Source organism: Mus pahari, chromosome 22, assembly GCF_900095145.1.
Source record: "Mus pahari chromosome 22, PAHARI_EIJ_v1.1, whole genome shotgun sequence".
Taxonomy (NCBI): Eukaryota; Metazoa; Chordata; class Mammalia; order Rodentia; family Muridae; genus Mus; species Mus pahari.
The window spans coordinates 48,828,312-48,839,441 of record NC_034611.1 but is presented as its reverse complement, the minus strand read 5'-3'; the positions used below and the strand labels follow the sequence as shown (position 1 = coordinate 48,839,441).

The 11,130-nt window shown below is 47.7% G+C and overlaps 1 protein-coding gene across 3 annotated transcripts in view; it reads left to right on the top strand.

The window, feature by feature from the left end:
• Positions 1–8,812, top strand: part of Gne (glucosamine (UDP-N-acetyl)-2-epimerase/N-acetylmannosamine kinase) — a 36,351-nt gene extending 27,539 nt beyond the window's left edge. For 2 of the 3 annotated variants that reach the window (XM_021222013.2, XM_029533358.1), the window contains exons 6-12: positions 196–283; positions 1,232–1,442; positions 3,757–3,886; positions 4,205–4,426; positions 5,564–5,746; positions 6,939–7,055; positions 8,273–8,796. In XM_021222013.2, the coding sequence (XP_021077672.1) occupies positions 196–283; positions 1,232–1,442; positions 3,757–3,886; positions 4,205–4,426; positions 5,564–5,746; positions 6,939–7,055; positions 8,273–8,508 (1,187 nt within the window). In that variant the 3' untranslated portion in view covers positions 8,509–8,796. Of the gene's footprint in view, positions 1–195; positions 284–1,231; positions 1,443–3,756; positions 3,887–4,204; positions 4,427–5,563; positions 5,747–6,938; positions 7,056–8,272 lie in introns of all 3 variants that reach the window. The other variant, XM_029533357.1, reaches the window with a different exon arrangement.
• The last annotated feature ends 2,318 nt before the right edge of the window (positions 8,813–11,130 follow it).

Here is an 11,130-nt window from a genome sequence, read left to right as displayed (position 1 = left end):
ACACACTGCTGTTTGTGGGAACACACTGCTGTTTGTGTGAGCACACTGCTGTTTGTGGGGACACACTGCTGTTTGTGTGAGCACATTGTTGTTTGTGTGAGTACTCTGCTGTTTGTGTGAACACAGCACTCTGCTGATGGATTTTCTCTAGACAGTCCAACTACAAGTCATTGTAACGTCCCTGTCTTTATTTAGGGGAGAATGTTCTTCATGTCAGGGATGCTGACACCCAAGATAAAATATTGCAAGCACTACACCTCCAGTTCGGCAAACAGTACCCTTGGTGAGTACAGAGCCTTTCATTTTGGAGTAATTAAAGGGGGAGCTGCCCCAGGCACCAACTGAAGCTGTGGTCCATCACCGTGTAACCATCTTAACAGACCTTTCCTTCTTCTGTTAGCAACCCTAGCAGCTGGAAAGACAGATGTCCAGCTCCAGGTCTCTGCTCAGGTTCCAGAGGAGAACTTTTACAATTTGACTCTGCTAATTACAATAGTACTACCCTACAGTGGGTTTCGCTGGTACAATTTGACTACATACTAGAAAATAATGTATCTGATTTCCTTTAAAACTTAATTTTGGCTGCCCTCCTTTTTATTTCAATATGGTAATTTCTCAGAAATGTAAAGATTAAAACTTCTAAAATAGCAAAAACCCAAATCAAGGCAGAATTCCCCAAATTTAGGTACTAAATTACAATGTTGTTAAAGGCCCAGCTGTTTCTGTATTTAGCTCTGTGTTGCTAGGATTTGTAGACTTGTTTTCTTTTTATCTATGTGTTTTGAGATAGGGTCTCTCTCTTCTGCAGCACTGGCTGTCCTAGAACTTACTATGTAAGCTAGGCTGGCCTCAGACTCTGAGAGGTCTCCTGCCTCTACCGCCCAAGTGCTGGAATTAAAGGTGTGTGTCACCATGCCAGCTCTAGTTTTTATTTTAATTGACAGAAAATAAGTTCATGGAGTGACTTATCATGTGTATCACATTTTAAAACACACACACACACACACACACACATTGTGGGGATATTGTTTTATTGCTTTGTGATGCAACAGACTGAATTTGGGGCCTCATGAATGCCAGGGAAGTGCTGTACCACTGGGTAGTCCCCCAGCCCAGAGAGGTTATTCTAAAAGAACAAGTTATTTCTCTCTGAAGACTGGGGTTTCAATGACCTTGGTATCGCCTGTGTGGCAAAACCATTCCACTGAACTGACTTTTTTGGATATTGCAGCTCAAAGATATATGGGGATGGAAATGCCGTTCCAAGGATTTTAAAGTTTCTCAAATCCATTGACCTTCAAGAGCCACTACAGAAGAAATTCTGCTTCCCTCCCGTAAAGGAGAACATCTCTCAAGATATTGACCATATCCTTGAAACGCTGAGTGCCTTGGCTGTTGATCTCGGAGGGACGAATCTGAGAGTGGCAATAGTTAGCATGAAGGTAAACTCACTGCTAAGCACTGAACTTCACATCTCGTGTGAGTGGTTGATCCTTAAAAGGTGTGCGTGGACGGAGGAAGCACACAGGCGTGTGCCAGCATTTGCCCATGGTGCCGTCAGACCCCTCACACGCAAATCCCCTGCATCGTGTGCAGTCTACCGATTGTTAGCGTGTCAAGCAGGTGTGGTAGCCAGTGCTTATAATCCCAGGACTTAGGAAGCTGAGGCAGCAGGATTCCTGAAAGGCTGAGGGCAGCCTGGGCCACAGTGTGAGACCTTGTCTCTCTCAAAAACCAAAAACACAAGATAAACATTTCGAAGAAGTAAAGTGTTAGGGAACCCAAAGCAGTCCATCTCAAGTTGGCAGTGGGGAGGCCCCTTTAAGAGGGCTTTGCCACTGGAGGATTGAGTTGAAGACATCTAGATGTGAGGTCTAATGAGCACTTGCCCACCTGGCTGGGAGTCCCCACAGCTGAAGAAACATGCTGCTTCCAGGGAGCGGTCAGCTGGACACATCTCCAGTTCATGGTTTCATAGCCTGATCGGCACAGGGTGCCACACATGGCCAGGCTCTGGCAGCCTGAGAGCCCCGTCATGAAAACAGCAGACTGTGTTACAGTGATCTCTTACTGACTTAATGAGAAGCAAGCCTCCCAGGAAAATCTATTTGCACTATCAAAGACATGTATAATATCAACAGCCCTTGAGAAATAGCAAAGATTTTAAACAGAAATCCTTAGAAATTTAATAATATTAGGTCAGTTAGTGAAGAGCAAAACAAAACATACCATGGCTATCTCGAGAGAAGCAAAAGAAACCTCCCTATACTTTAAAAAAAGTAATAGATTATTCTCCTAACATATAGTTTTTATTAATGACCAACAATATGGTTTTGCTTATTCTTAGGACTCTGGGTTGTTCTGAATTGGCAGTCTTTTCCCTTCATATTCTTTTGTATTAATGGATTTTTACATATCAAATACAAGTGACCTTTATTAGAGGCGAAATTTCAATTGAAATTAAGAGTGGTTTCTGTCCTGTAAGGAATAAAGCAAGGGACAGCAAAATAGGAGATTGCACATAGCAAGCAATATTATTTGTGAGTCATATGAAGAAATGAACTGGATGGTAGAGTTAGGATGATCCAGTAAACGGCTGGATATTATGATTAATATGTATCAATAATTTTCTGGTTAAATGAATTTGTGACAAGGATCTTGGGTCCCTCTGTGTGAATGTCTGTCAATGAAAAATGTGTCTGTCAAACATTAACATCACTGGGTGTTGTAAGCCGCCAGGTGTCTGACCCCTGCCACTGGCAGACTCATTAGTTTGACTCTGGGGACACCATAGTTATGCTAAGCCAACTCTCTTGCACAATAAAGGTTGGGAAGCCCTCCTGTAGATGTATTTTTTAATGGTAAACAGCTTTAATCCTTGTATTTGATATGTAAAAATCCATTAATACAAAAGAATATGAAGGGAAAAGTCTACCAATTCAGAACAACCCAGAGTCCTAAGAATAATCAAAACCATAAAACTGTGACTTACATAAATAAAATTCTGAAATTGTGCCAAAGGCCTGAGAAACTATCGTTGCTGAAAGGGCTGAGTGTTTTCTAAATGTCAGCACCTCACAGATTGGCTTATAAACTTAACATAATTATAGTCAACATTTCAATTGGATCTTTAGCTTCATAAAATTATCATACATTATTGGGATTTTAAAATAACATTATTCTGAAACAAAATAATACACAGTTGAGGTGAATAAAAAAAGAAACTAAACCAAAACAAAGTCCTGGAACACCAGGACTAGTTAAGAGGGAACACCAGGACTAGTTAAGAGGGGCTGTCTCTGCTTTGTGTTAAATCAGGACGAAACTCTACAAAACGTGGCAATGAGCCAGTCCGCAGGGAAATTTGTCCTGAGTTGTGTATGCATGCCAGTAGATGACTAAATGCAAACTTGCCTCAGTAGTGAAATTTGATAATTGTATCAACCTGGAAAGAGAACTTAGGACCTTTTAATGAACTAGGTGTAGATTGCCTGCCATCGACCAGAAGCCTGAGAGAGTCTTCCCCGATGGCTGTGGAGCGGCCATTGTCTCAGCAGCCTTGTGTTGGGATGGATTCCCAGGAAATGACTTAGGCTCATGTCAGGGACAGGCCCTCTACACTCAGTCACTTCTGTCTCAGCACCTTCTCCTCAAGGGCTGATTGTCACCAGAAAGGCTAATATTCACAGGAGTGTGCTCCTTAGCTCAGCCTCCAAGACAGATCTGTGTTTTGTTTCTTCTGTCTCCCTCTTACAGGGTGAAATCGTTAAGAAGTACACTCAGTTCAATCCTAAAACCTATGAAGAAAGGATTAGTTTAATCCTGCAGATGTGTGTGGAAGCCGCCGCAGAAGCTGTGAAACTCAATTGCAGAATTCTGGGAGTAGGTGAGATTTTAAACTACAAATCCAGGAAATGTTCCTTTCTGTGTTCAGAGTTCAGGTCTTTACACTTAACCTCAGGCCAGAGTCTGCCTGTGACTGGGTTCCATGTTCTCCGTGGGCCCCACGCATGCCTCGGATGGCAGCGAGCATTGGGGAGAAGCTGGGATGGTCTGTGGGTCCTCGGGCACTATGGATTTCATGCAGAACTGTCTGATTCCTTGCAGTTCTTGGTAACATTCAAGATGGATGGATTCATTTATGCTGGCAGGTGTTCCTAAAGTGGGTAATCAAAACTGTTCTCCTGTCTGGGGTGGAGCTCAGGCATCTCCACAGGTGGCCGCGTGAATCCCCAGGAAGGAGTTGTGCTGCATTCAACCAAGCTGATTCAGGAATGGAACTCCGTGGACCTCAGAACACCCCTCTCCGACACCCTGCATCTCCCCGTGTGGGTGGACAATGACGGCAACTGCGCCGCCATGGCAGAGAGGAAGTTTGGCCAAGGAAAAGGACAGGAGAACTTCGTGACGCTTATCACGGGGACAGGTGAGACAGGAAGAGGTCAGTAAGGCACTGCCCTACAGTAGACCGTGAAGGTGATGGACCACCTCAGGTCACGCCCACGAAGCCCTCCTCCAAACAGATAATAGGTCAATGGTAGGAGCTTATGCCCGCCACATGTGAAGCCTTGAGTGCCACCCTGACTATCACCAAGAAGAGAAAGAAAAAATAACTTGGCTAGGCATGGTGCCTCATGCCTGAATCCCAGCACTAGAGAAGCGGAGGCAGAACCAGGTCAGCCAGGCTACATAGATCTGACATTTTGTATTATACCACCTTCCTTCAGTGGTTCCTAGCCATCTGTAACTCCAGCACCAGGGCATCTAATACACTCTTCTAGCCTCTAACCAGGCACATGTGTTGCTCTTAGATACATACAGAAAATTTAAACATACACATAAAATTTAAAGTTAAAAATAATAGATGGCTCTTAAAAATGGGAGCTTCTAAGGTAAAATGTCCTTTAACTCCTTAATGAGCGGGTTAATGCATTCGTACTCCACATGAGACAGCTGTTTGTCTTTGTTGTTTTAGAATGGTAGAATTTCAGACATGGCCCCAGGGTCATAGTCCACGTTCAGGCACTATAACACAATTAGACAGCTTATCTTACCTGGCCTTCCCTGAAGCAGAGCCTGCACTTGTCTTGTACAGGTGATCCTGAGAAGGGGAGGGAGGGGGCAGGAAGGCAGAGTGGGTGGAGTCACTAAAGGGTGTGACATCCAAGTCCCAAGTAAGGGTCACAATCTCCCAGGACCTGGGGAAGCTTCCCAGGGCACTGTCTGGAGTGGCCTGTTCGCTGCTGGACCCCATCCCACTGCACCTGTCTGCTAGCTGGGGACATCTCCCTCCAGTGCATAGAGCAGGCAGTGTGTGTGTGAGGGACTTCTGTCTGCCAACACCGGGTGTGCCGCTTGAAGTCCTAGTGAGCCAGCCGAAGGGAAACGAGGCCTCAGAAGATGTGCTTCGAACACTGCCTTCCCGAGTGGCACCCATACAGGTTCAGTGCGCAGTGAGCCTCAGCCGTGTAGAGAAGCGGGCCCTTCTGAGCAGATGGCAGTGCCACAGCCTGGCGCCCTGTTTCAGTGGTGCCGTGCCCCTCAGTGCCTCGTCTCCCCGCAGGGATCGGTGGGGGGATCATCCACCAGCACGAGCTGATCCACGGCAGCTCCTTCTGCGCAGCGGAGCTCGGCCATCTCGTGGTGTCCCTGGACGGTCCCGACTGCTCCTGTGGAAGCCATGGGTGCATCGAAGCGTACGCCTCTGGAATGGCCTTGCAGAGGGAAGCAAAGAAACTCCATGATGGTTGGTATCCGTCACCTGCAGAAGTAACTAACCGAATGGCAGACAAGGACACGGGAGTAGAAATTACGGAGAGCTGACACGGAAGCCATGGTTTTGAACTAACTCTTCATTCCCCTCATTCTGATGCTTGGGCATCTTTGGTCCTGATCCAGATTTAAACTTGTCCTTGCCTGGGGGCGGTGCACGGGGCCTACCGCCCACAGCAGCAGGGAGTTCTTTGGGTTTTGTTTGTCAGCCATCAGTGTGCACACAACCCAGCCTCCATGTCCGTCTTAGTGAAGAAATAAACTGAACATCTTCTGTTTCAGTGTGCCAAGTGCACGGAAGGCAGTGGTCAAGGCAGTGGAGACCTGTACAGGGGACACTAGAGTTCGCTCCCTGCCCTCCATACAGGGAAAGGAGGGAGTGTAGGGCATCACCCTGGGGCTGAGCTTCAGGGAGTGTGTGAATTAGGAAAGAAGCGAGAATGGCAAAGGAGTTCTTCCAGGACAGAGACAGCGGTGTCCACCGTTGGGGCTGGGGAGATGGCTCGGCTGTAAAGCGCTTGCCTCTTAAGCATAAGGGCTTCGTTAGGATCCTTAGCACCCATACCGGCTCGCTGGTGCACATCTGCAGTCCCAGCAGGAGGGTCCCTGGGACTTGCAGGGACTGGTAACTTCTAGGTTCCATTAGAGACCCTGCCTCTACTGTTTATTTAGCACTTAGTAGAGCCAGCTTTGTACATAAGCCATGTCCACTGTCTAATTCCTTAAATAATTCTAGTTTTTAGTATCCCAGTCTTGAGAAAGAGAACCTTACAGAATGGGATGATGTGGGCAGGCCTGTGCAACTAGTGGTGACTGCTGGGACAGATGTGAGCGGGAAATGGCCAGACTGTCACCCTAGCCTTGAGCCTTGCTGTGGTAGACCACCTCAGTGATGGGGCAGAGGAGGAAGAGGGGGTGGGGGTGGGGATGGGGGTGTGGCAGGGAGGGAGCTGTCCTCAGCTCCAAGCGGCTTTCATGTCGGTAAGTTCAGAGGTGTGCTGGCAAGAGGGCAGCATAGGCTCGGGCAATGTGTGGTTATCATCACATGACAAGTGGCTCTGTCCCTTTGAGGAGGCCACTGCTGCGAGCTGCTGCCAGTGGGCAGAGGAATGCGGCCGAGGCCCCTCGGGGCCGCTCATCCCTGACTGCTCTTCCTGTTTGCTCAGAGGACCTGCTCTTGGTGGAAGGGATGTCAGTGCCTAAAGATGAAGCTGTGGGTGCCCTCCATCTCATCCAGGCTGCCAAGCTGGGCAACGTGAAGGCCCAGAGCATCTTACGAACAGGTGAGCCTGCGGTCGCAGACGCCCGGGGCTGCCGGGGAGCCTCAGTCTCCCTCAGGCACAGACACTTTTCCTGCCGAGAGGGCAAGTATTGATGCTTACAAGCACTGCCAGTAAATGTGTCATAACCCTTATTTTATAATAAAATATTACGAGTTTGCATATAGGTATTTAGAGAAATATAGGACAGGAGGAAGAAAACTGCCAAGTTTTCCCACTCAGTCGCCAACTGTTAGGATGTCCTTCCAGCTTCTCATAAGGTCACATAATTAAGGTCATACCTTACAGTGTATACAAAATTTTGTTTATTTTTTGGAGTGCTCAGAATAAACACAGGGCCTTGTACATTCTGGGAAGCACTCTGCCACTAAGCTAGACTCCTGTTCCCCTTTTTTCTCGGATGGGGTGTCCTTTGTTGCCTGTGCTGACACTGAGAGAGAAATGGGAAAGAAAGATATGGTAGCTGAGAGGCCTAGGGGAGACAGAACATCAGCTCTAGAAATCTAGGTAGCAGCTTGCATGATTAGGTGAGTTCGAGACCAGCCTAGGCTACAGAATGAGAACTGTCTCCAGCATGAGAATAAGTCAGGACACTCTCACACAGGACACTCTCATACAGGCTACTCAGGAGGCTGAGGCAAAATTCCAGTAGTTCTGAGCCCTGTCGTGAGACTCCTGTCTCAAAGCAAAGCAAAACGCCAGCTAAGACCTTATAGGGACTTAGACGAGGAACGCTGAGTTGGAGGTCTACCTGGATCACACAGTAAGAGTCTGTCTCAAGCTGGGCATGGTGGCGCACGCCTTTAATCCCAGCACTTGCGAGGCAGAGGCAGGCAGATTTCTGAGTTCAAGGCCAGCCTGGTCCACAGAGTGAGTTCCAGGACAGCCAGGGCTACACAGAGAAACCCTGTCTCGAAAAAAACAAAATAAAACAAAACAACAACAAAAAGAGTCTGTCTCAAAAACAGAAAACAAAAAAATGTGAGAAGGAGTAAGTCATCAACAGGTCTGAATTGGATTTTGGTTTTTTGAGAGAGTCCCTCTACACAGTCCCGGTTGTCCTGGAACTCACTATATAGAGCAGGTTGGCCTACTCACAGAGATCCACAGGACGAAAGCGGTGCTATCACGCCTGGCCTTCACGAACAGCTTTTAAATGTAGCACTTCCTGGAGTTTGGTTTAATGGTTCCTGGAAATGTCTCTGCTTTTCCTCCTGCAGCTGGAACTGCTCTGGGACTTGGGGTCGTGAACATCCTCCACACTATGAATCCTTCCCTGGTGATCCTGTCTGGAGTCCTGGCCAGTCACTACATCCACATCGTGAAGGATGTCATCCGCCAGCAAGCCTTGACCTCCGTGCAGGATGTGGACGTGGTGGTCTCAGACTTGGTGGACCCGGCCCTGCTTGGCGCAGCCAGCATGGTTCTGGACTACACAACCCGCAGGATCCACTAGGCCTCCTGGGAATGGACATGGACCGAGGCTCAAGAGCTGCTTAGTGGAACCATGTTCTTCTAGATCAGTGTTTCCTCGAAGGCAGATTCGGGGGGCTACTGAGACAGCTCAGCAGTTAAGAGCCTGCACTGCTCTTGCCAGTCCCCAGCACCCATGTCAGGCAGCTCAGCTGCCTGGAAGCCAAGCTCCAGGGGACCCAATGCCTCTCTGCCTGGGGCAGCCGCACTCAGATGTACATACTCCTCTCCACACACACATACAAATAAAGCTTATTTTTCAAAAGGCAAACTTGATTTCTAATCCCAGAAATACCAGCAAAAGTATCTTGCTTTTTTTTCTTCTCTTCTGTATTAGTCAGGGTTCCCTAGAACGGAACAGGTGGAATGAATCTCTCTCTATAAGAGGGATTACTAGAACAACGGCTCACAGGCTGTGGTTCAGCTGGTCCAACAGTGCTGTCTGGCAAGGGAAAGCCCAAGAGTCTTGTTCAGTGCCTGAGGTTGGATGTCTCAGCTGGTCTTCAGTATATGTCAGAATCGTGCAGCAGGCTTTAATAACCGTGAGTGGAAAGCAAGGGCAAGCAGGCAATAGCAATCGCTTCCTTCTTCCTTGTACTTCACAGAAGCTGTCACCAGAAGGTGTGGCCCCGATTAAAGGTGGACTTTCCCACCTCAAAAGATGGGGATTAAAAGTGGACCTTCCTACTTCAAAGGATTTAATTAAAAATCCCCTCCCCCCCCCAAGGTGTACCCAGCCTCTTAGGCTTTAGTTAATTCCAGATGTAATCAAGTTGACAACCAAGAATAGTGCCACACCTTTCAAATCCACTTTCCCCACACTTTCGCCAAGGCTGCTCTGATAGGGTCACCTCACTGCAAACCCTGCTGTGGGCTCCAGGGACACTTCCTGCACCAAAAGGAGTAATAGCAACTGACCCAGAAGACTTGGGACGCCATAGACCTCAGAATGCTAGCATCATGGGAAGGCTTAGGTTACTAGTCCTTCCTCAGACCAGCAAGAGCCTGCCACAGAAGAAAAGCTCACCAGAACTGCCCGCTCACTTTGAATTTTTAGCAACGTAACTGAATACATTTTACAACTCCTGTTAAGCAGCCACCACAGTCACCGGACTGGACTGATGTGTCACCGCGCCCCAGTGTCTGCTGGAAGATGCTTTACTTGTGGAGTTTGTGAGATGCTTCAGATGGCCTTAGTGGCTGTCCTTATCTCCCCAGAGGTTGCAGGCAGGCAGGGCTCCGTTTCTGGAAGGACAGCCTTTTACTGCTCTGTGACCCAGAATGTCAGCATGCGCACGTACGTGTGCTGTGTGACACCTAAAGCTCAGAGTTATGGGTCTGGATTCGGACTAAATTATTGTCTTTCTGTCGTGTTTGTTTTTGGGACAGAATCTCGCTTGTCTCATTCTGAATCCTTAGTTTGTCTTAAACTCACAGCAATCCTCCTGCCCCAGCTTCCAGAGTACTGGGATTATAAACAATGAATCACCACACCCAGCTTAAAATCTGCTTTTTCTTGGATGACAAAAATATAAAGTCTGAAGTTCTGCCTACCAACTGTACCACGGAATAAGCACCCACACGTGCGGCTGTATCAGCTACCTTCTGCTGCTGTGATGAAAGTGACCAAGGCAACTTACAGGAGGGAGAGTTTTGTTAGCTTACAGTTCTAGAGGATTCATAAAGGCAGGGAAGGCACAGGAACAGGAAACCAGGGCAGGGATCTTGAGAAACCATATCTTCAACTACAAGCCAACAGCAGGGGAAGTGAATGCAAATGGGGCAGGCCATGGACTCACCCAGACTGCACCAGCAAAGAGCACCACTGAGGAGCACATACCTGAGCCCACAGAAACATTCCCATTCAAACTGCATCCACTTCTGACTCCCATAAACTCATGGAAAATACCGCAATGCAAAGCAGTCAGTCCACCATTAAAGTCCCTGTAGTCTACCAGTCTCAATACCAAGCAGTAAGTTTCTCCTGAGACATAAGGGAATCTCTCGACTTCAACGTCCTGGTAAACCCACAATGGCAGAGTATACGTTTTGCTTCCAAAGAGAGCAGCGGAGGCATGGGACTAGGGGCATGAAGAATGGGGCACGGAAGGAATTAGGGACGCAATGGGAAACAGGAGCACAGTGAGAACTCAGTAGGGCAAACTCCAAGCCCTGCAGCTTCATACCTACATGGGGCTTAAAGGTTCAGCCCTCTGGTTCTATCCAGCCCTTCAACCAGTGGTTCTCAATCTTCCTAATGCTGTAATCCTTTACTATAGTTCCATGTACAATACAACTCATGTGGTGGTGACCCACAACCAGAAAATAACTTTGTTGCTATTTTGTTAACTGTACTTCTACTACTGTAATGAATCATAATGTAAATATATGATATGCAGGATATGATATATGCCTGTGAAAAGGGTCTTCTGACCCCACAAAGGGGCCACGACCCACAGGATGAGAACTGCTGCGGTCAATCATCACCTGGGCGTGGTTATTATCCAGGCCTGGAGCAAAGGGGGCCCATGAAGGGGTCATCACTCACTAGTGGGTTACCCTGCAAACACTGCACACCAAACAACTGCACTGCTACCATGCTGTG